This window comes from Manis javanica, chromosome 2 (assembly GCF_040802235.1).
Source record: "Manis javanica isolate MJ-LG chromosome 2, MJ_LKY, whole genome shotgun sequence".
Taxonomy (NCBI): Eukaryota; Metazoa; Chordata; class Mammalia; order Pholidota; family Manidae; genus Manis; species Manis javanica.
Window position 1 is genome coordinate 136,015,576 of NC_133157.1, and position 24,844 is coordinate 136,040,419.

Below are 24,844 nucleotides of genomic sequence, written 5' to 3' on the forward strand. Positions count from 1 at the left end.
ACCTGTTGTTTCTTGTGTGGTTCTGCACCCCACCGTACGTGGCAGGAGTGTTCGTGTTGACTGTTGGCTATTAAAAAAAGTCTGAGATCTTCCTGAGACAGAAACCTTCAATGGTGGTGGCAATATGGTTGTGAGTGAAAGGGGACATGAGGGATGAAATTCTTCACCTGTGTCACTTTCTGAATGAAGAAGGGTTTTGTTCTCCCGTTCAGAATGTTAAGTCTGCGGAGAAGGACCCAGACATGTTTGGTCTTCTTTAGATCTTAGCAGTACTCCTGGGATGCTCTGACTTTCCAAGGGTCCAGACAATGAGCTGTCCTCCCCAAAGCCCTTGGCTTCACAGACCTGGGCCCGGCTGCTTCCAGAATCTTTGTACAAGGTGAGAGGCTAACAGTTATTTATTGCCATAAAATTGCAGATAGATGAGGCATATTTTGTCTGTTGAGGAGCTTGTGTAAAGTATAAAGTACACGCACAGAAATTAGATCATAAGCAGCTGAGGACAGCAGCCGGGAGGCTGGAGGCTGTAATACTACCAAGTCCAGCTGGGAGGGTCTTTTGAAAGAGACAAGGAGGGAAGCAAGTCTGGCATTTAAGCAGGAGTTACCAGGATAGAGACAAGGGACAGACATGCTAGGAAGAGAGAAGACAACAGGTCAGTGCAAGATGATAATTTGAGAGGAAATACAGGGGTTAAATAGTGGGGAGAGGAGACTGGGGTTTGAGAGGCAGAAATCTAGAAGACTATATTCAACGTTTAAAATAATTAAGATGATGTTCCAGTCAAGCCTGGGCTCCAATGGTGGCCAGGTGTGTGGTGTGGCCTGCTTGCTGAGAGAGTCGGGGACCCTGAGGCTGGGACAGGAGAGTTGTCTACATGGGCATTCTGTGAATGTCTGGGGAATTTTTACAGTCCTCTAGAGTCCGGTTTGGTCTGACAACGCTCTTCAAGTGCACACCATGTCCACCGTGAGTCGTAGGTCAGATAAGGGCACGGCGACCATAAAGAAGTCTCTGGGATACGTGCACACGATGCTGGCAGAGATGCTGGATGCGGGCTTGCCAGTGGGGCGGAGTGGGCCTCTCGACAGAGGACAGACGGTCCAGAGCAGAGGTGCGTTTTAGCGCAAAGGGAGAGCCGTGTGTTGGGCAGGAGAAGGTGGAGGCAGGCTGTTCCTGAAAGAAGTGTGCTGGTGCGGAGGGCGTGGACAGGCCAGGGTGAGCATCAGGGCAACAGTGACTGCAGTGCACTCCAGATGTCCGTGGTCTCATTAAAGTGTTCAGGCAGCGCTGAGAATCTGGGCAGCCTTGCAGACACACCAAACTGCCCTGACACCTTCTCTTAACTGTTCATAAACATTGTCCACTTCTAAAAATGTAATAGAAACATGCTAAGGCAAGCAGCTTTTTCTCAGTCGGTATAACTTTTATCATATAATTTCTTATCCTGTTAGCCTGCACATTCCCTCCTCCCTGATGCTAAGATTTGTGAGTTTTGAAGTCTTCAACAGAATAGCTTGACCCAGGCCTGCTCTGAGTCATTATTCTCATCACCATACTAGGTCCTGCGGTGAGTTACCTGCCCCTGTGGGGCTTGCCTTGGGGACCATGGAATATCTGATGGCTTAAGTTTTAAATTTCATGATATTTGTTCCTTAACAGATTGTCATAGCTTGCTCTAGCCATATCAATAGAATAACCTTTAAGTCAAACCAAACTTACAATACATGTTAATTGGAGTCTATGTGCTTTTGTTCCATTTTTTTGAAGATACATCCCATGTAGTAAACTTGCAGTGTAGAGTTCAAGTAAAGGCATTGAATCAGCTCTTACTCTTCTCTTGGCAAAGAAATGCTTATCCAGTAACTCTTCCAGGTGTGTGAGTGTCTCTGGTTAACTCCTTCTGTTCTCTAAGGGGCCATTTTCAATTTTGTGTGATGAAGAAAAGAAACATCCTGTTACGGGAGCCTCTGCGATGACAGGTGGGATGAAAGCCCTGACGCCTGTTTCCCATTTCATAGTCAGCCGCCTTCCCTGTAATAGCACTTGCGGGGTTGAACAGAGAGAGTCACAGCGACGGTTCCGTTGGATTTCCATTCATCTAAAGTTTGGCAGATTAACTTAGTGCAGTGTCTTCTGCTTTGTAACAAAATTCTGGTAGAAATATTTAATACTGCCTAAGGATCAAAGCCTTTTGGAGAAAGCAGAGGGTTGGATTAAAGTGTCTGTTAGGAGCAGGGGTCCCAGTCTAAGTTCTCAATGTCATGCAGACATCAGATGGGGAAGAGGCCTCCCAGAGGAGCTGAGAGTCCTTCAACAAGAACCACTGAGGGCCAGCAGCCTGCATGAGCCTACTGGCCTCTGGGGTACGCAGGGAAGTTGGCTAGTCCTGGGGCTCCTGCACTTTCAAGCTCTGAGCTGGGAAGCACAGGGAGCCAGTTGGCCCAAGGATGGCAGAAGGTGGGAGGAGAAAGATGCCCAGGCACAGGACAGGAGGGCAGTGCTGAGCTACAGCCCCCAAGCTCCCTGTGTCCACTGTCCATGCAGCCTCTGGAGAGTGGGGAGCCATCCCAGGGAAGGGGTCTGGTGGGTGGGTCCCTGCCCCATCCCTTCTGCCTGCACCTTGCTTCTACAGCCTGCCTGCACCATCAAAGCTGCCACGCTGGGGATGCCACCCCTCCCCCTGCACACCATAATCTCACAGGCAGACAATGAAGAGAGGACAGCTATTCAGAAAAACGCGTGGCTTCAGAGACTCAGGACATGTCCCAACTGCACCTGCAGGTGTTCTTTCCCGGAGCCGCGGGCGCTGGCTGCACTGCACCTGCCGCAGGCCAGCTCCCTGCCTCTCAGCCACATACCTCGTGCGGGGTGCAGGCCCTGGCCTGCTCCACATCCTGCTGCCCAGGCGGTGCCTCCTCCGCCACTCGCCCCGCCCCCCACCCCACCAGGCTGGTGCTCAGGGACTAGGGCTGGCCCTCTTCTGCCCACCGCTGGACTTTCTGTCATACTGTGGCTGTGAAGGAGAGGCCAGCACAGCCCTGCCTCTCTTCTCCCCCCTGCCGTGGTCCATGGTGGGAACTTGATTGCCTTCATCTGCTCTGTCACTTGTCAATTCCTTTCTTTATTATGGTTTTTCACGCTGTGTGGGTTCAAGCTGTGCACACACCAGTGGGTGATCTTGGAAGAGAGGTGAAACCAATCGGAGAAATAGGAATCTGGTGGGCTTTGAAGGTCTTTTGAGGAGATGGCTAGTTCTTACCTATCAGAACCAACATGTAGGCTTTTTGTAAAACCAAATGCTATTTGCTACTCTCCCTTGAATGGTTTAATATCTTTTTCAAGCTTTAAGAGACATCTACAGGGATGGGTTTGTTCAGAAAGACAAGGAGATACGGAGAAAGAAGTGAGTGTATAACACTTCTGAGCAGTGTGCTGGCTGGCGAGCACAGTAAACTTGTCTGAGGCTCAGACGGCCCTCTCCTTTCAGCTCTGTTAACTGTCTGTCTCAGTGTAGATCAGACTCAATGCTTTTTAATGACACTGCTTTGTGGTGTGTTACTCAGTGCTGGGATAGTGAGATTTGCTATTAATGACTAAACACATTCCATGAACTCTTCTGACTGAAGCAGTGACTGAAGAACTCAAAATATTCTCTGATGACAGGAGTCTCAAGTCTTGTTTCCTTATTTTTTGGACTTCTTCACTTAGACTTTTGCATGTCCTCCGCACTCCACTTGGTGCAAGACTGGGAGAAAATGGCCCTCTATGGTGGCTGGCGGTGGGGGCTGTCTGTGGACATTGGCGTCGTGGGGGGGGACGGGAAGAGCCCATTGGTCCCAGCGTCCTTCTCCCGACAGCCTGCCTGTGGGGACTCTGTGTGCCTGTGGCTGGGCCACACAATGAGACAGTGTAGGCTGAGTGGGCAGGAGGGATGAGAACCAACAAGGGATGTGTGTCTTAAGGGAGGGATGTTTTCTCGAGGGATTAAATCGTGGTGTGAGTACACAGTAAGCCACCAATTACTGAGCACAACGGCCGTGCTGCCCAGCACCGAAGCCTGCCGGCGATGGCCAGAAGACAGAGCAGCACAGGATGGGTATTTCTGGAGCAGCTGCAGCATGGCCCATGTGGCTCCTGACATTTCCATGCATGTGTCCATGTGTGTGAATGCACATGTGAACAAAGGGCAGCCAGGCAGACCACATCCGTTCTGTGTTCACGCTGAGGTAAAATCTCTTAAATAATAGATAGCCAGCAGTCCTGAGATGTGCGGGTCAGCTCAGCCCTTCCCAGCCTCTAGCCCACGGTCCTACAGCCATCCAGGTCTGCTGCTTCCTGCAGCTGCACATTCCATGGAGGAAATGACATATCCTATCACTGCACCCACAGGCCATCAAAACCTTCTTTCTTCTTGTGCCTTACCAGATTATTTCTGGCTGCAATAAAGACCATTTCCTTTAAAAAAAATTTTTTTAAGGGTATGGGTAAATTAGACTGACATTTGGATTAAAACAACACTCCTTTTTGTTTTTCTTTTAGGACTCAGTGCAATTAAATCGAACCTAATTTAGTTTTCATATAAATGATTTATTTTGCAACGTGTGACATGTAAAGTCTTTGCAGCATGCCAAGGGTCCTGCTTGGTTGGTCTCCAGGCCATTACATTATCACTGTTGGGTCTGGGAGGTGATGGCTCTGATTCAGCAGGGCTGTGGGGCCTGAGACCTCATCCTAACCAGCTCCCTGTGAGCTGTTGGTGTTCTACAGGCAGCGCAGGGCGGCAGATGCCCTGCAGAATGGCAGCCGTCGGTGCACTGGGTTCACCCGTGAGAGAAGGGCGTGCCCTTGGACGGTGCCCTCCATGAGGCCCGGCCACACCCTCGGCCCAGCACGATAGTGCTCCCTGTGCTCCGGCCCCTGCTCATCCCACCCTCCACCACATCACTCATATCAGAGCCAGAGCAAAAGCTGGAGCCCCACACAGGTGGCCCCTCCTGGGAGCTCTTTATCACCCTACAGGCGCAGGTTCATCCCACTGGGCCGTGTGCCACCAGAATGGGTTGCCCTGGGACCCTGCTGTGAGCAAGGCAGCCCCTTCCTGCACCCTGCAGGGCCTCCAATCTGCTGTTTATTATTCCTGCAAAACCTGTGCTTAGCTACTTCCCCTCATGTCCATCAGCAGTGTTTTCCTGAAGAGAAGGTAAAACACATCTCCTCTTTGTTTTGCTGCACCACACACCTGGTGGGCCAAGATAAGGGGGAGGCACTTGTGGCCCTTTCTTTCTCTCATTTGCTTTTTCCCTCTTCTTCTTACTTTCCTTATCTCCCTCCTCTCTACCTCACGTCCTCGCACCTGACATTTTCCATGAAAGGACAGCCGAGCGTGCTTCCTCGTGGACTCCCATGGTGATCACTTTGTAGCCCCATGCCAGCACTTTAACTGCTTATATTTTTCAAGGTTGTAGCTTTCTTCTAAGCAGAGATATGTAAACAGCCACGTGGGGATACCCACATAGGAGTTTGTGGCCTGGCCACTTTGGGCTCTCCATCCCTACCTCGGCGGTCGGCACTGCCAGCTACCTCCCTCCTGCCAGCCCCCTTGCTAAGTGGGAAGAGACTGGCCCTGAGGAGCCAGAAATCAGAGGCAGCCTCTGGCCTGAGGTTGTGGTCAAAGCCTGGAGGCCCCATTGCCTGTGATCCCAAGACTGTGTCCAGCTCCCCTTTCCTGTGAGCCCCACATGGGATCTAGTCCCATGGTCTGTGAACAGACTAGAAATGGCCAGCAGGGAGAGGGATCATCACCTCCCAGCAGTCCTAGGAAGCCATGTGCACACATCCAGAGGCTCCCAGGCAACCACCAAGCACATGCACAAGGACTGGCACACGGGTGACCACATGAGAGATTTGGGAAGGAGGGAGTCTCAGGAGGGGCAGGCATGAGTTCATACGTTCATGTATACACATGTGCACATATGGACACCTCTGTGACTGCAGCTTAAGATCAGATAGCAAAGCACTCTAAAACTTTTATGGCAAGAGATTGCGATTTGGTGGTTGGATAGGTGTAGGAGACGCTTCCTCAGGAGGAACCTGTGTTCTTCCAGGAGAGAACCCCTGGATGCCCAGTCAGCTGGAATTCCAATGTGCCCAAAAGTACACACCCTGGGAGAGTATGGCGTTTCATTCTCAGCTGTGCAATTTTACATGGAAGACCTTTTGCCTCCCCTAACGAGGGCTCTTTTATCCCTGCTCAGGGTGGCTGAGCTGCACCTGCCTTCACTCCTCCCAGGCATGCCCACTGTGGGCCCTGCTCCCTGGAGGAATTCCAAGCCTGCTCAGGAGCTTCACAGGTCCCCCCATGGTAGCACTTCCTGGGCAGGTCTAAATGCTGTACAGGTAACCAGGAGCAATGGATTCCCAAGCTGTTCTTGAGAACCGGACACTGAGTAAGAAGAGAGGTCCCAAAGCCTTGAAATGCAGCCAATGCTTGCGAATTCCTACACGGTAAATCACCTGCGGGGAATAACATACAAGCTAGCACTTACTGAGTATCTGCTGTGTGCAAGTGTATAAAGTGAGGCACAGAGCAGAGGGCAACGGGTGCATTGGCAGTGGTGTGAGCCCTTCTGGGGTCCTGCCGGCTGCCCAGCCCCAGCTCTGAGCTGCCTCTGGGAGTCTTCCAGGCTGCAGGGGGCTGCTGTGGTCCTGAGGGGCTTGGCAGGAGGGTGCAGTGCTAAGGGGTCCAGGTCAGACACCTTCCCAGCTGCTGCTCCCTGGACCTCGGGACACCCCTGTGCCAGGGCACAGGAATTCACCACCATGGGAATTGTGCACAGGAGCACAAGGACTCCATACTCTTTGGCCCACCTTGTGTTTCAGGGTTCCAACCACAGTGCTCTACAGCTGGGTTTGGGGTGTGGCTGCTCAGCAGGGGGCCTCAGATAGCCTGAGGATGGAAGCAGAAGCGCGGGGCCAGAATCCGGTCTCCTGAGAGGAGGGCCCACCTGGAAGAAGCTGCCCGCTCCTTGTGGATGCATCTCTGCCCACCCTGCCTGGGGCTGCTGCCCTCCTGGGGCCCACAGGCCTGTTCCAGGCTGAGCAAAAATCCAAGTGGGCATGCAGAGCCCACCCTGCATGTGGCCACATGGTCACCTGGGACCTGGATCTCTGGGTGTGTCCTGCTGCCCCATGGCTTCCCCCAAGAGCCCTCCTCACCCTTGTTCTCTGAGGTGTCTGCCCTGTACCACCCTTGGGGCAGTTTGGAAAGGCCACGGCCTTGTTGTCTGGCCCATTTTGTTGGAGCTGTGCCTCCCCAGCACTCCCTGTCCTGGCTCACTCACTTCCAGTCACAGGCAGGTGCTCACCCTCAGGGTCCTCCGACAAGAACCACTGAGGGCCAGCAGCCTGCATGAGCCTGCTGGCCTCTGGGGTATGCAGGGAAGTTGGCTAGTCCTGGGGCTCCTGCACTTCAAGCTCTGAGCTGGGAAGCACAGGGAGCCAGTTGGCCCAAGGATGGCAGAAGGTGGGAGGAGAAAGATGCCCAGGCACAGGACAGGAGGGCAGTGCTGAGCTACAGCCCCCAAGCTCCCTGTGTCCACTGTCCATGCAGCCCCTAGAGAGTGGGGAGCCATCCCAGGGAAGGGGTCTGGTGGGTGGGTCCCTGCCCCATCCCTTCTGCCTGCACCTTGCTTCTACAGCCTGCCTGCACCACCAAAGCTGCCACGCTGGGGATGCCACCCCTCCCCCTGCACACCATAATCTCACAGGCAGACAATGAAGAGAGGACAGCTATTCAGAAAAACGCGTGGCTTCAGAGACTCAGGACATGTCCCAACTGCACCTGCAGGTGTTCTTTCCCAGAGCCGCGGGCGCTGGCTGCACTGCACCTGCCGCAGGCCAGCTCCCTGCCTCTCAGCCACATACCTCGTGCGGGGTGCAGGCCCTGGCCTGCTCCACATCCTGCTGCCCAGGTGGTGCCTCCTCCTCCGCTCACCCCTCCCTGGGCTTGTGCTCAGGGAGTGGGGCTGGCCCTCTTCTGCCTGCTGCTGGACTTTCTGTCATACTGTGGCTGTGAAGGAGAGGCCAGCATAGCCCTCTTAACTTTCCTGCTCACCTGTTTTTTTTTTTAAAAATTTCATGCCTTGAAAACTTTTGCCCCTACCCCAGTTTACATCCTCCTCTCTCTTTTTTCCCTCCTGGTTCGCTTTTCTCTCTTGCTCCTGTTTTCCCCCTTACTCTGCCCCTTCTTCATCCAAGACAACAGCCATCCTGCTGTCCTACACTGTGTGCTCCTGCGGGCAGGGACAATGTCCTTGTCACATGTCCCTTTTGTTGTCTAGGAGAGGCCGCAGGCGTTGGGTGCAGCGGTATGCACGCATCATGCCTGAACCCAAACGTGGTCATTTTCAGGGTCCTCAGAAAGGAGGAGGAGGCACCCCCCTGCCCGGCTAATGACTGTTTGGAATTCCTGGGGCTGCTGTGATCTGTCCTGGTTTTACATGAATCAAAGTACAGTAGTACCAAGTAGTATTTTGAAATTCAAAGAGGCAAGTGACCTGCTTTGCACTTAGTCAAATTTACACTATCCAATTTAAGAACCCAGCAAGCAGAGCAAGTTATGAATTTGGTTAGTTGGAGCTCACATAACTTGGATGCAAGTTCATGTTTACTCAAAGGGATTTTAGACTTCAGTGCTTTCACACAAGCCACGAATCCTATTAATTTCTCTTTAATATGTTAGAACCTTAGTGCCCACATAACAAACACACTGAAGTCCTGAATGTGGTTAATCAGGACCATCACCATTAGTAGTACGGGCTGTCGCTTTAGAATTAGAGGTACACTGATGGGATGAGAAAGTCCAGGAACTCCAATGTGTCTGTTAAATGGAATAAACTGCCACGTGTATATCTGTGAGTTTGTGATGAGGGATATGTGTGTGTGTGTCAGTAGGAGAGGTAATGTCACTGATGCTAATTCCAAGCGTGCAAAATTCATGAAAATTCTAGTAATGTTTATATTGAGTTTTATCCTAGTTTCATGAGATTCATTTCTTGAAAGATGTTAGAGTATTAAAGATATTTTTTGAGCTATCCTTCAGCTTCCTGTGACTGGCTAAGTAACTTAAGCAACATCACCCATTTAATCAAATGGTCTGCATTTCCAGGTTGGCATCATTCGTCGGTTATATGTGAGCAGCTGCTGAGACCACAGTGTCCTCCAAGTTGGACACACTTCACAGCCCAAGAGCTCCGGTGCTGTCTGTGGGTCATACATACCTCACAGTTTACAAAGTGGAATCATAGACATCATCTTGCTCGATTCTCACAAAATCCTTGCAAGATGGAGGCAGAGGGGAGGGATCATTGCCACCTCACATGAAGCGTGATGTGTGGAGTGCTGTGTGGCTGCACAGGGTGGCCAGGCTCCCTGCTCTGCCTGGATGACCAGCAGCATCTCTCTCACTCTCAGGAGCACCCCAGTCTGGATGATAGACACTGAGGCCCTACCAACATATAACTCACTTTCGCTTGTATCAGACTTGCAAAGCCCTGTGACCTGTGAAAGGCCATGCAGTACCTTGTGGCAATGAGGGGCTATTGGAGCTAGAACAAGGCTACGGGTCTTGGGCCACAACTCCAAGCCACACCTTCACCAGCAGTGCATCCCTGGGCTGCTTCTGGCACCTAGGCTGCTTCTGGCACCCTACCATATTTTCTTCAGTTTACCCATCAGTCACACAGCCATCAACACTGGCACCTTCTTTTTCTGAGAGAGGCCTTTCTTTGACGCTGTCCAGATGGCCCAAGAGACATTCTTTGTCCTTATTCATTTGAAGAGTCCACCCCTTCTCTCTCCTTCCTGAAGGACTTCTGCCATTGTCCTCAGAGACCAGCAACAGTCTCAGACTCTCCTTCCTCCTTCCACGGTTGGCTGACCCCCACCTGCTTCTACTGCCCGGCTGACCCTGGACCCACAGAGTTTGACAGCCTGGCTGCTATCTGGACTCTTGGTGAGGCAAGGCTCTAGCCTGAAGTTCAGAATCCTAATGCTACCAAACAGGGACACCTCTACATCCAAATTGGGAACTTCAACTAGAGAAAGCAAATTCCAAGGTGTTTCACATGAACAGAGTGCCTTGGGGAGGGCTGTTGTGGCCTCGCTGCACCCACGTTCATCACATAGCACCTCCAGGCAGCCTTGAAGATGCAATCTGAAGATTCTTTGGGGAGCTGGAGTGCTCAGTTATTCCAAACCTCAGGGGGATGGATGGCAAAAAGAATACACACTGCTTCAGGGAAAGGTCTTTAACGTTAGAAGCAGATGAGGTCTGGATCTGGACTGTGCTCTTCACCAGATCAGGACATCAAGGACGTTTCTTAATTTTTCTTAAACTCCAATTTCCCCAATTGTAGGCTGAAAGTAGGAAGTAATGTTTACATTTGCCACTTAGTTGTGAGAAATGAATGTAAAGGGCTTCACATAATACCTGGAACAGAAGTGCTCATTGGATTTTTGTGTAATGTATTATTGAGCTGACTGAGATTGTTTTATTCTACTTCCTGACGCTCCTGTATTTCTGAGAGATGCAGTAAGGAAGACTGGAACAAGTGGTGTTAATCTTCTGGACTGCCCTGTCCTTTGGCACTAACTGCTCCCATCAGGAGGTGGCAACACCAGCTCTGCATGCCACTTGCCCAGAGACCTTGCACATTCCCTGCTCACTTCCATGCCATTCTCCACGTTGGGGAGCACTGTTGCCTGGGCTTGGGGCTGGGGCCTGCCCTCAGTCTGCACAGTGACTTTGGAGATGGAGACAGGAGACGGGACAGTGCACCCACCCCAGGTACGGGGAGGAAGGCCCATATTTTAGCTTCACCCAATTTTTTCAAAAGCCCTTCAAGCTGACAAGCCTCTCACCCGGGGAACCTCTGGGTCTGGCTGGGCCACATAATGAGGCAGTGTGGAGGTGAGGAGGCAGGAGGGGCGAGGACAAACAAGAGGATGTGTGTCTTAGGGGAGGGATATTTTCTTGAAGGATTAAGAAGGAGGCATGAGGTACACAGAAAGCCACAAATCACCAGTGATGGGGCTGGGGGCAGGTCCTGGCTGCTGGGATAACAGCCCCTGGGCACCCTGACACACACATCAAACACAGAAGCGTGCTTTGCTGCCCTCGGGACAGTTCGTTGTTACTCTTCTTTCCTTTCTCGCTCTCCCCGGGAAAAACTGAGTGAGAAGGGGGCTTTGATTTACTTGGCATGTATCTGGGTTGGCTGCTTCTTCAATGGTAACAGACTGGAAAACACCTCAAGAGGTCATCAGAATCCCTCTGACAGAGGGCGGGTGCTCTCCGAGAAGACAAGTCAATTACTTCTGCCTCCTTTTGAAATAGTACCAACCAATCCTCAAAATTTGCTAAATTGTAATTAACATATGCATAGGTTAGGTTGGTATTTCTTATGTATCTTTTATAGCCTGTCCCTGTCAAATGCAATTCCCACCCTTTCTTGGCTGCACTTGGAGGGAATTAGCCATCAGGTCTGGGCAGCTGTGGGAGAGTTAGGGTCACATGCGGGGAAACACACAGTTACATAAAATGCATTCTGGAAAAATGGGCAACTCAAGGAGTGGCTCTGAGGACACTTCTCCAGACGTGGCTGTCTTCATAGTTTCAAAGTGATTTTAATTCCCTTTAACAATGTCCTTTAATTAAAAATGATGTGAGATTTTGCGGGGAGAAAGGCAGGGGAATCCAACAGTGATGGGCGGTGACAGCTGTCGCCTGGTGCAGAGTCCTCCTTTTACACTGCAAACAAGGTGAGCACAGGGCAAGTGACTTAGAACACTAACCCTCATGGCTTAGCACTTAGAGAATGTTTTGGATGATTTTATGATGCAAGCAATTGCAGGCTTGGCTTTCTACAAGTGCAATCTTGTACACAAAGATATTTGCAGGTTAAGAATGCAGGACTACCAGTTTTCAGTGGTAGTTTTTAAATCCTGTAGTTAAAAAAAAAAGTACTGGATTGTTTCCCCAACAGAATCTCTCCATGCTGCTTGCAGGGGGATGCACTCCTCTCCCAGAGGGGCCCGGCTGCTTCCTGCCCACCCTCCCAGAGCACCGAAAGGAGAGGGGAAGCCAGTGCTTTCAGGATCCAGTGAGAGGAAGGCCACAGCAGTCGTGCAGATGATAACTGCTCCTCTGTAGTCCTGACCCAGCTGCCCCCAAGGCAGGCAAGCGCTGAGCAGAGGAGGAGTCAGGGCAGCCTGGCAGCAGGGAGCGAAGCTCAGAGTGGGAGCAGAGCTCAGAGGAAGGGAAAAGGGCTTTCCTCCCTGCTATTAAGTTGAGAGAATTTTCACGTTAAAATCATTTATGAGTTGCTGCAGTAGTAAAATTAAGAGAATCCGGAAATCTAGATATAGTAGCAGAAGGAAATGATTTGGGTAGATTATGAGGAGGAACAGCAGAGGGGGTGTGCTCTGTGACACATGGGGAAGCCCTTGAACAGGGTGCGTGAGTTCTTATAGTCATCATCTTTAGCGTTACTTAGAGTTTTCTTTAAAATATATATATATATATATATATTTACTTTTAAATAATGTCACATAATAAAATGGGCTATTCACATGGAAGCCAATTTTTATTTAATCTACAATAAAAACTTTCAGTACAGACATGCATGTAAGATTAGTTCTTTATTATTATTATTTTTCTTCTTTTCTAAGATTAGCTATTTAGATGATAAATTAAAATCGTGGTCAATTATGGTCCACAATATTGGCGAAGAAGTTAAGAGGCTGTGGACTGTGAGAAGGGGGGTTAACGTGCTCCTGCATCAGCACGGCCTGCCTGGGGGGTAACCCCGCCATGTGGGCTGGAAATCTCACCTTTATGCGGGCCTCTGATCCAACGTTTTCACTTTTACAGATCTACGCCAAGTAAGTAAGCAATGATGCACATGAAAAGATTTATCTACAAGCATAGTTCACTTGGGGAATTATTTATAATAGCAAAAATGTGGGAGTCACTCAGATGCCAGTGGCAGGGAAGTGGTTTCCTGAAGTCTTCTGTGATGGACAGCGGGCAGCTAGTATGAGTCAGGCTGTGGATAAATATTTAAGGACCTGAGAAAATGTTCATGTGATAGTGGCATCTTAAATAGCAGCTTACAAAAGAGCATGTTCAATGTGATCATTTAAGAAATATAGGTATACTCTGGCAAAAATACAGCTTTACTGACAAATGCCTTAAGAAAGCCTGAGTCTATACCAGAATATGGATACATATTTTATTCTATTTTTTAATTTCCTGAACCCCTGAGATATTCTTCAGTAAACCTCTATCACTTATAATCATAAAAATATAATTAAAAATTCAAATCATTGTGTATTCCATTTTATACCTACTCAAGATTGAAAAATTATATCCAAGACAATTGATATAAAAATCTAAAATTTTTAGAAAATATTTGGACAGTAAAGTATCTCTTACCTCATTGAATTGCTTATTCAATTTACTTGTAGCAGTCTCTGATTTATATAGTATACTCCTTTGCTTACAATATTACACAGGTTGTAACAAAAGGGACTTAGGACCCCAAGTAGTCTCTGAGCACTCACATGGGGCAGGAGAGAGATCTGCATGATGGCTCTCTCCACCGCTTGCCTGTGTTTACGAGAGGGGAAGGGTGGCTCACAGAACCTAACCAGGCCCTCCTTCTCAGGCTTCTTCCAGTGCCCAGGGGCACCTGCTGACAAACGGGGGTGGAGGGAAAGGTAGGTCTGTCTTCTGGGGTTTGTGGCCAGGGTGGTGCTGTGAGATATGACCCCTGAAAAGGGGCTGAACACAGGGACTCCCAGGCAGTGGGGAGGAGCCCCTGAGATGCACCCAGGTGGGGACAGTGAGGTGGAGAGACACAGAGGGCCAGAGCAGAGAGTGGGTTTTATAGCTGACTGCAAAGAGGGGCATCTGGGATGGCTCAGACACACGGTACATCCACTGACCCCGAGAAGGAGCACTTTCTTCCTCTGATTGCCAGGAGCCTACATTTATCTCATGTTAGTACTTCCCATCCGCGGTATTATACTGTAGGCTGCTTCTGTGCAGTGGATGGTACTAATGGAGGTTACAAATTCAGGTGTGATGAGACCTGCCCTCAGATGCTCATGATCCAGGCAGGTTGTTCAGGCAGGCCTCAAACAATACCACAGATCACACTAAAAAGAGTCCGTGTTTCTTTATCTCTCTGAACCTCCCTCCATGCCTAGCAGAAAAGGGTTCTTTTGATGCCATCTTAATTATTTACTGCTCAAAGGAAATGAGTAGTTTCACTAATTTAAATGTATACCCAGCACATCTCTCTGACATGAAGAATATTTTCCTTAATAATTCATGATTGCATACTCTTCTCTATTCATTTCACTAATACCAAGGTGTGAACATAGTCATGTGCTTCAACAGATAGTCCCTGTGGTGTCCCCATGGCAGAATGTCCCCACCCATGGTAGCTTGTCTGACCGAGCCCAATGCCATCCAATAGGAAACTTTGTCTTCCATCTGCAAAGTTGAATGACATATAAGTAAGCCCATCCCCACCCCCAAAATCACAATTTCATATCATCTTTCACTATGCAGGAAAAATAAACCATATGTATGTGCCTCCTTTTTCACTCACTTGAGACAGCCAGACATTTAGGTTTTCACATATAATTGAACTTGTTTGGATCTTTGAATACTTGGGCTTCGAATTCCATCTGGCTCTGTAGAATAAAAATACTCAAGTTAGAACAGACTTCCCAAAGAGGTAGAACAAAAAGTTCTGTATATCTCCTTAATGTTTGCAGAGACAGGAGACAGCTGAGGAAGGTTGGGAACAAAGCCCTGGTGGATCCATGCTCTTCTCACACACAGACTGTGACAGGGTTGACCATGTTCCAAGCACAATGCCTGGTCTGGGGCCACAGGGAGGAGAGAGACCAAGGGACCCAGCTGTCCCAGAGTGTGCAGCCTGGAAGGGCTGCCCTGGTGGGCACACAGTGGGCTCACAGAATCCAGGAATGTGCATGTCACAGGCAGGCAGGTGGGCCCTGAAGGTGTTTCCTGGATCAGGTGAAGCAGTCCATAAGCTGGGCTGAGGGGTCCTACAAGGCAGGAACCCAAGAGCTAGGGGGCTTGGGATCCACCAGCAAGGAGGGAGCTGTGATGTGGGCACATCCAGTTCCAGGAGTGAACGGGAGAAAGTGACAGTAATGTAGGACACAAAGATACATTGTTGTTTTTGAAGATTTAATTAAGTGATTCATGAGTTGGGCAGCATCCTATCTAGCATGTATAGAAATTCTCCCAAAGATAGACAACTCTTTCCAGACACTTGGCCATGGAAATGAAATCCCTTAGACAGGGAATAGAAGTAGGTGCAGAACTGAGATAAGTTCTCCACTTTTTTCTTTCCTCCCTCCTTTTTTTCCCATCTTTCTTTCCCTCCTTCCTTCTTTTCTTTTCTATCTCCTTCCCTACCTGTCTCTCTCTCTCCCTTCTTTCTTCCCCCCCACCTCCCTTCTTTCCTCCTTTTCTTCCTGCTCTTTTGCTTTTTACTTGGGGCAGGTTTAAATCTGTTTAAATTCTGAAGGGAAGGTTCTGTGTTGAGGGAAGAGGTTGTGATGTAGGGTAAAGAGAAAGGTGAATGATGCAGCTCCTAAGGAGCTGGAAGGAGATGATCCGGACTCTCTACCAGGCCCTCTGAGAGCCACCCATCCACCCGCCATCTCCTCTTTTACTCGGCACTGACCACATGCTACATACAGTATATGCTGAAAATGTGGTGAAAAAAGACTGAGTTCCCGGCCTCAGGGAGTTCACATCTATGTGTTGAGACAGACAATAAGTAAATGAGTAAATATTTCTACATAATGATCAGAATTATGAAGAAAAAAGCAGCGCTCAGGGGATGGAAGGGGCAGAGTAGGTAAGATGGTCCATGGCATTTAAGCAAAGAATGAATAAAGTGAGAGTCTGAGGCATGTGATGGTCTGAGGAAGGGATGTTCTAGACAGAGACTAGCGAAGAGGCAGCCAGGGAGGAGCAGCAAGGTGGCTGGTGTAGCTCCACAGGCAAGAGAGAATGGGAGTAGCTGCAGACATGCTTGGCGAGCAAGGAAGGGGCCACACTGCAGGCTTCGGAATACTCAGGGTGGTTTTGAGCAAGGGAGGGACACGACATTTGTGTTTTTAAATATGTGGATACTGTGGAGAATAGGCAATAAGGGACAGTAAAGCAAGAAGGCCAATGATCTAGTTAGGTGACAGATGGTGGTGGCTTGATTTAGGGTGGTGTTCACCTAGATGTGCAGAGAAGAGATTATGTTCAAGGACGCACTTTGAAGGAGTACCTAATAGCACTCTGACAGAAATTAACAATGAGTCCTAGGGTTCTGACGGAACAAATGAGTGAAAAAGGGTGTTGTTTATTGAGATAGAGAAGACCAGGGAGGGGCTAGTTTTGGGGGAAAAATAAGAGTTCACTTAGATTATCTACTGGACATGCTGTGTAAAGACCTGGAGATACAGTTTAGATTTTGAGATGGTGAGGGCAGGAGGTAATATTCACACATCACATCACTGCACCGGCTTCAATACTACTGGTGAATCCTCATAACCCCAAGACAAAAATCTAAGCTCTGAGCTCAGTAGGACTTGACCCTTCTGTGCATCTCCAGTTTCATCCCAAACCTTGGACCCCACCAAATGCTCTTCTAATGCAGATTCACCTGCGTCTCTCACTTTCGCTCCATGCCTGTACATTCCCTTTGCTTAGACTATACTTCTCCACTGTGAGCTGGCTGATTGTTGTATCCCTACAAGCCCAGGGAAGCCTGCCTTGTCCCATCAGCATTCACCAGTCATTACACACAGTGGGTGTAGATGCCGTCTTCTTGACCACCCAGCATCCTACAAATATTCTACAGATCCAGCACCAAGTGCCCAGGGTCCTCATCTGTAAAATGAGCATCCCTACTTCATAGGGAGCTCAGCAGGTTAGATGAGGCAACATGCGCAGATGCTTATTACAAGGCCTGGCAGAGATGAAGCACTGTGCAATTTATCAACTATTATTACAGTAGTACTACACTGTGGTGATATTATGTTCATATTGCTTTTCCCAGGAAAATGTTAGCAACCATTGAGACTTTTATCTATGTCTCTGGCACACATTAAGATTCAATAATTGTTTCTTACATGAACAAATGAGTTAATTAATGAAAAAAGAGCATTGGGTTACAATAGTAGTATTAGATGAACCAGCAGGTCCTCTGTCGGTGTGCTTTCTCTATTTGGAAACTATTCTTTGTGGGTGAAAGTATTAATGTGATCCATTGTTCATTAAGCCAAGAAGTGCTGCATTGTGGGTTGTTGATCATACATTCTATTTTGGTCACTGAAAAGTGAAAGTCCTATCACCACCTTTGGATCAGGTAGACATGGTCCAAAAGCTTCCAGCAGAAGGGTCTCCTCTCTCACAGCTTGCTCATAGTCTGCGAAAGACAGTTTCCCATCATGGTCATAGTCCTAGAGGGTGGAAAGCCATGAGTCAGTCAACATGCAAAATCCTTGTTACAAATACAGTCTTTTCACGGCTCAGGGTTAATAGAAGAAAGGTGTTAGAAAGGTAAGAGACTAAATAGTGAACTTGGAAAGAACTATTGATATATAATAAAAGAGCACAATCTATGTGTTTCATTTTACAAGCTGGAAACTGTTTCTGTAATTTGAATTCTTATTCCTAGTCCATATCTGGCCTGGAAACTTCAATATAAAACTATGTATTTCCCATATTTACCATTTTTTTAAGTGCTATTTCAGCCAAATCTTTAATTCCTTCATCGGGGTCCTCTTCAGATGGCTGCTGGGGAAGGCTGTTCTTCAACATGTGGAATATTTCTTCCTTTGAAATGAATCCATCACCATTCAAATCAAACACTTCAAAGCAATCTTTCAAAAAATAACAGATTATGAATTCTATGCTATCACTAAGGTAACATTTGCTTCAGTAAAGTTTAAGTTTAAGCAGCCAAGGTCTACATTGTTGATGCCTTAGCACAACCTGATTTCCACAGGGAACACTCAGTGTCCACCTGCTAAATGTAGTCAGAGAGCCTTAGGAAGTGCTTCCTTATACTCAGCTATGAGAAAGGATGCCAAGGAAGAATAACTTGAACATTACTATCTTGAAACTCTTGGAAAACCGATTGTAATATGACTCTTTAATTGAGTTCAACAGAATTAGTGAAGGATTAGCTAAGAATCAGAACACTGAATCAATGTTCTCTATGGTTATAATTCAAGGAATGAAATATGCAAAATACCTACTAGGTATACAGAAATGCCTGTGTACATAATTAGTGTGTATAGTCTATGCTTATGCAGTCTTGCTTAGCATGAATTTCTCCTTAGAATCTCTTGATGTTCCTTTTCAAAAATTTTTTTCAACTCTTACCATTGACTTTAATTTGCTTCACAACAGAGGCTAATGGGGGTTCAAACCAGTAATCCTACTTCACTGGTTGGGTTGGAGGACATTGATTTTAATTCTTTAGTTATGTTAATCATAATGTACAAACAATAGGATGATGTGAAATCTTACATTTCATTTTTTCTTCCAAAGTTCCTCGAAGAAACAGTGATAATCCATAAATCCACTCTGATATGTTTACACAACCATCATTGTCTTTATCAAAACCTCGAAATACTACAAAGAGAGAAGTACAATACAATACTTGTGCTGTATTTTTATTCTCAGTGATGTATCTACATTGGTACTATTCCTAAAATTTAGACAAAATGTTAGGGTCAAACAGTCTAACATTCTCATTTGACAAAAGGGGAAACCAAGACAGTTTAACACTGGAAAGCCCTTATTTAAATGTTCACAGTTTCTCTTTGTAGGAACAAAGTAAATTTTGAATATCTAAAAAAGTAATCAACAATTATTAACATATAAGAATATTGATATAAAAAAAGAATATTGGTATATTAAATATGTTGATTTAGTGACATAAAATACATAATTTTATATTTTTGTTACTCAAGAAAGTAAGTTATTACATGATAGATAGGATTATATCCTACTTTTTACTGAAATATTCTCAATGATGTAAGGAAATTTAAATGTCCATTAAAAACTATTCTTTGTATTGCTACATTACTAAATAGAAATAGAAATATTTGGGGTTTTCTGATACAAAGTAAGGGAAATACAGCTCTTCAAACTGACTTTGCATTCTTAAATACACAAAATACAGTATATATTATCTCCTTTCCTATGAATATAAAAACATAGGTGAAATTGGGAGTGCAAAACATTAGCTCCCTACCAAGTGTATATCCAAACTCCAAATTTGTTTGTTTTTCAGTTATGGCTGACTTTGGCTCATTTGAATATCATATGTCTTCCTACCTCTGTCCATAATTGTGTCGTCCAACATTCCAAATGTCCTGTACAGGATGTTTTGGAAGGCATTACGATCTAGTCCGATCGCTGTGCCTTGCTGCTCAGTTATGCCTCCCACCAAGTGATAAAAGAGGTTTATAAGACATTTCACTTCAAATTTATTAACTGTAGAAGAATAAGATAGGACAGAAACGCATTTTTAACCTATAATTTCTAACTTAAATTTTGTATTATTGAATTTATAGGCAAATAACATCACAGCCATCAAATAGGTAGTTATCAACAAAAGACTATCCAGTTTTGAGATGCATAACCCTTAAGCTAATAGAGAATGGTTCTTATGGAGGACTCTTCACTAATGTAAGAGAAGCAGCCTTCCCTCCAGATGGGGAATGTTAAGCAGATGTAAGTTCAGTCACATTTAAGAGAAGAGAAGGTAGTATCAGCCAACTTACCTGAGTATGATTGTGGGTCAGAGCCTAAACTTTACAAGACAGAAGACATATGATTCATAGTAAGCATGGTAATGTTTAAGAATGGTAAAATTTTTCCCGGGTTTGATTATAAACATTTATGGGATTTACAACTTAACTTCTCCCTAGAAATGGATAGCAGGCACTTGCAAGCCAGGCAAGTTTTCATTTCACATTAGCCTTAGTGAATTCATAAACCAGATTATGGAAGTCAGAATCACCTATTTTCCAGTAAAGAGGTGTTTAAGTAAGTATATTCTAGCACCCATTATGGTTCTTGTTGTGGAGGATATGAAATTAACATGCAACTATTCAACAGAACTTCAGAAGAAGGAAACTTTCATTTAAAGGACACACACAGTGCATACTTGCACAGAGACATAATTGCATAAAGGGTGGTGTTTATAAACATTGAGCTAATTATTTGTATTCTAACTCTTGTTTGAGGTATGTAGGTGAAAAGTTTTTGCCTGGCATTAAGAACATAAAAGTGCAGTTACATATGAAGTATAGGTGGAATTTGGGGAATAAAATATTTCAAAACAAGACAAAATCATGGTTCAATATTTTTAAAAACAAAGATGAAACCAGTGTGCCTATAAAAGCACAGAAGAATGGAGAAATCACAGCTCATCCTAGAATTAGGACGGGCCTGAGTGTGATGTCTGGTTTGGTTCCAACTTAAGAAGAACACCGAGAATTTTGGAAAAATAAATGACTTAGCAAATATAATGATTAAAGAGTACAAAAGAATACAATGGTTATAATTAAAAAAGAGCTGTGAGTTGCTTAGAAAATGGATGTCACTTCCTCAAAAAAAATAGTAAATGTGTGATCTGCTGATTCCACTTCTAGGTATACACCCAAAAGAATTGAAAGGAGCAACTCAGACACTTGTACACTGATATTCATGGTGACACTATTCAGGAGAAAGATGGAAGCAACCCAAGTGTCCATTCATGGAAGAATGGATAACAATGTAGTATGACTATACAATGAAATATTATTTGGCCTTGAAAAGGAAGGAAATCTTGACATAAGCTACAAACTGGAAGAACCCTGAAGACATTATGCTGAAGGAAATAAGCTAGTCAAAAAAGTGCAAATATTGTATGATCTCACTTAAATGATATTCCGAGAGTAATGAACTTCACAGAGAAAGTGGAATGGTGATTGCCAGGGGCTGGGGGAGGGGGAAATAGGTAGTTATGGTTTGATGGGTACAGAGTTTCAGATGGGAAAGATGAAAATGTTTTGGATATGGATGGTGGTGATGGTTGCACAACAATGTGAATGTAAACAATACCACAGAGCTGTCTACTTACAATGGCTAAAATGGTAAATTTTATGTTATGTATTGTTAACCACAATAAAAAGAAACTAAAAGTTTAAAGAGCTGTTAATAGTTGGGGAAGAAAAAAGCCTCATGAAGAATGATGCACTATGTTCAGCTATTTGAAATGCCAGGAGAGGGGATGTTGATTAGCCATTTTTCCATCATGGCTGAAATAAAATGAAAGAATATTGACTTATTACTTAAACAGAAATTCAAGAATGAATGGATTCTCATCTGCCTCGATTGGTCTGAGTGTGTTCTGCAGATCATATCTGTGGAATGGTGGATTAACCAGATGGTCACTTAATATAGTTTTATTTTTCTCTGATTCTAAAATGTGTATCCATTTCATCATCTGGCAACTGAACGGAAATCTGACTCTAGGGGAAAGGGCCTCTGTTTAAAGAGATTTAAAATAATCATGTCCATGATTTGTAACTATTTCTATAGAATTTAACTAGCAATCATTAAGGCTTTTAAGGATCACTTTAAAATTTTATGTAAGGACAAAATCAAAAGAGTTGACAGATTTTCCTGCCATGTTTTGAATTATCTTTAATACACCTGCTTTTTGATTGTTCATACAACGTCCGCAGTGCATCTGACTGAATGGTGACCACATCACTGAGTATAGCAGCTATTGCATTGCTTATTCAGAATGTTTACCAGATGCCTTAATACCTAGTCTTTTTCCCATAAATGGAAGTACTTTAAGGAAAACAACAGAACACAACTCTCATCAGGTTATAATAACTCTAAATTATAGGACGATTTTTTCCTAAGAACTTTAAGATGTTTATACACACCATAAACTTTATTTACAGCATCACTCCACTAAAAGAGCGTTTCTTACTACTTATTACATTAGATACTAAATATGATTAGAAGGCACTAGACCCTGTAATCTCTAGAACAACATTCAAACATGTTTATTCCTGCTTCCTTGAACAATGGGTGTGGTTTTCGGATTATGGCTTCTGTTTCCTCAAGGGGCCAGCAGTTTTATGATCAGCACACAATTTATACACTTGCTCATCAGACAATATCCTCCCCATTGAAACCATATCCATAATTTCCTTGCCAAGCTACAGTTCTGTTTTTCTAGTCTGAATATAATTCTAAAATTACCTATGAAATTCTAGGACCACACTTTAGAATATGTGATTGGAGCAGGTATCTTTACTAAAGGGTCATCTTGTCACCTTTACCTTGCAACCCTCCCAGCAACTGGAAAGTGGAAGGCTAGAATTGGGACCAGTTTCCTATGTGTTTAGATTTTTGTTGAGCTTTTTAGTTCCCAGTTCTGATATATATTTGTGCCATTCAACCCTGCGCCACATCAATTCATCTTTCCTAAGGATATTCAGCCTTTGATAACCATTTTGGTCTCTTGGCAGGTTTCCAGAACTTGGACACTGCCAGTTATTTGCTTTAAAAAGAGCTAGAAAGCAGGTGTATGTTGGTTGTGCACTTTTCTTGAGCCCAGTGGGTTTTACTATGCCTGTGAATTTTATCATCTCAGAGATATTGTGGGTTCTGTTCCAGACCATTGCCATAAAGTGAGTATCACAATAAAGTGGGTCAAATGAGTTTCTTGGTTCCCCAGTGCATATATAAGTTATATTTACATTATACTGTAGTCCATTTAGTGTGCAATAGCATTATGCTTAAAACGCCATATACATACCCTAATTTAAAAACATTTCATTGCTAAAAAATGCTGGCCATCATCTGAACTTTCAGTGAGCCATAATCACTGATCAAAGATCACCATAACAAACATAATAATGATGCAAAGTTTGGAACATTACAAGAATTACCAAAAATGTGACACAGAGACATGAAATGAACAAATGTTGTTGGAAAATGGTGCTGATAGGCTTGCTCCTGGCAGGTTGCTGCACATCTTCAGTTTTTAGAAAATGCAGTTATCTATGAAGCGCAATAAAGCAAGGCACAATAAACCGAGGTATGCCTATTCTTATCTTACATTTGTGTCTTAGGCTGAACCCACTGTCTCCTGTGTATATAAACCACGTTTCTATAATGAAAAGCTAAGTTAAGAAGGTTTAAGAAGTAAGTGCACGTGGGAGTGTAGTACCAGCCTCCTGGGCCCCTGAACATGGTCCTAAGGTCCTGGGCAAGGTGGATGCCACTCAGGCGTCGACACCCAGGGATCCCCTCCCAGACTTTTGGCGGGAGTATGTGCAAGGGGCTCCCTGGCACACAGGCTCTGCTGGCCGGAAGCAGGTCAGGCCAGGAGGTTATTACCGGGTGGGACCCGCGACCCAGCCCAGGGACCTCCGCCCGTCCAGCACCTACTCCTACTTACAGTGCTTGCAATTTTTAGTTAGGGTGTCTGTCAACTTCTGTAGCTTCTTGCGGTTCATGCCTCGCGCTCTTGGGACAGGGCAGCAAGTGTGGCCAGGTCAAAAATGGACCCAACACACGGTGGCCATGGCAACGCCGGGCGGCACCGATTGGCTCCCGGGCGTGCGGCTCACAACGTGGTCATGGCAACAGTGGGCGGTGCCCGTCGGCGGGCGGGAGGAGGGCCCGGCGTCCTGGAGGGGTCGGCGTCGGACGTCCGGGGTCACCTTCCCACGCGCCTGGCTCTGCTCTCCGAGCCCCTGCGGTGCATCGTGCGATGTATGAGTGTTTGGGGCGGCGGCCTCGGGCGTGGGGCCGGGAGTCTGGAGGAGCTTCCCGAGGGGCAGGCGCGATCCGGGCGGCTGTTCCCAGAGCAAGGGTGTGTGTGTACACGTGTGTGGGGGTGGGGGTGGGGCTTGCGCTTGGGCTGAGCCCTCACTTGGTTGTCAGTCCATCTGCTCTGATGCCAGCGGCGAGTCTGGCAAGAGACATGTGCAAAGTTTTGGTAATGTTAGTGAGAGCAAAAGGAACTTGGAAGAGTTCTTTTCTTCCCACCCTCCCCCCATACATTCTTGGGTTGGGGTGGAGGCGGTCAGCGGACTCTGGGAAAAGCCACTGACAACTTCTAAGCGATTTAAAGAGGCAGCCTCCCAAACAGACAAGCTGACAACTTCCACTTGACTGTGGGGTACCGCCCAACCTTGCTTTTCTGGAAAATCTCCCAGTAAAATCCATCGTTTTCTTATCTGAAAGACAGCTTCTGTGACAGCAAGTGAAGGATGGTCCTTACACATTTAATATGGAAGGACTCTCTGTCCTTCTTAGCAACAGATGGGACACCCTCTTTGAATTAAGACAGCAGTAAACTGGGTTAGCTCGGTCAAAAGCACAAAACCTACTCTCTCCAAAGTGTGTACCTGTTTAACTTCAGAGAAGGAAGTGCCTTTGAGCACCAAGTATTTTATAGTACACATACTGACATTGTTAGGCTAAAAGCAGAAAAAGTCCACCAACCATGAGTAACAGTCCATAATGAAATAGCCCCAGTGTAGAGGTCTTGATTATCTTACCTTGTTCATTTGTTTGTTGAATGAAGATCGGGATGCTGTTTGAAACCAGAGTCAACGATGCCTGTGAAGGCAGGAACTGTATTATCTTAAAGCAAATTTTCTGAAAAGAGTTAACCGTAATGATTATGAGATTGTTACAGTT

At 46.0% G+C, this 24,844-nt stretch overlaps 1 protein-coding gene across 3 annotated transcripts; it reads right to left on the reverse strand.

Annotated features, from left to right (window-relative positions):
* Positions 1-12,667: 12,667 nt before the first annotated feature.
* CLXN (calaxin) lies at positions 12,668-23,989 on the reverse strand. Of its 3 annotated transcripts, none has more exons than XM_017671278.3 (7): positions 23,595-23,989; positions 19,460-19,618; positions 18,647-18,751; positions 17,843-17,994; positions 17,467-17,571; positions 14,666-14,766; positions 12,668-13,109 (listed from the first exon to the last, which is right to left on the reverse strand). In XM_017671278.3, the coding sequence occupies exons 1-6, from the start codon at positions 23,650-23,652 to the stop codon at positions 14,707-14,709; spliced, it is 639 nt and encodes a 212-aa protein (XP_017526767.1). In that variant the 5' UTR covers positions 23,653-23,989; the 3' UTR covers positions 12,668-13,109; positions 14,666-14,706. The 3 variants fall into 3 exon arrangements, with proteins under 3 accessions (XP_017526767.1, XP_017526765.1, XP_017526768.1); XM_017671276.3 differs by having other exon boundaries at positions 12,672-13,109; positions 14,682-14,766; XM_017671279.3 differs by lacking the exon at positions 19,460-19,618 and having other exon boundaries at positions 12,682-13,109; positions 14,682-14,766; positions 23,595-23,987.
* Between the last annotated feature and the right edge of the window lie 855 nt (positions 23,990-24,844).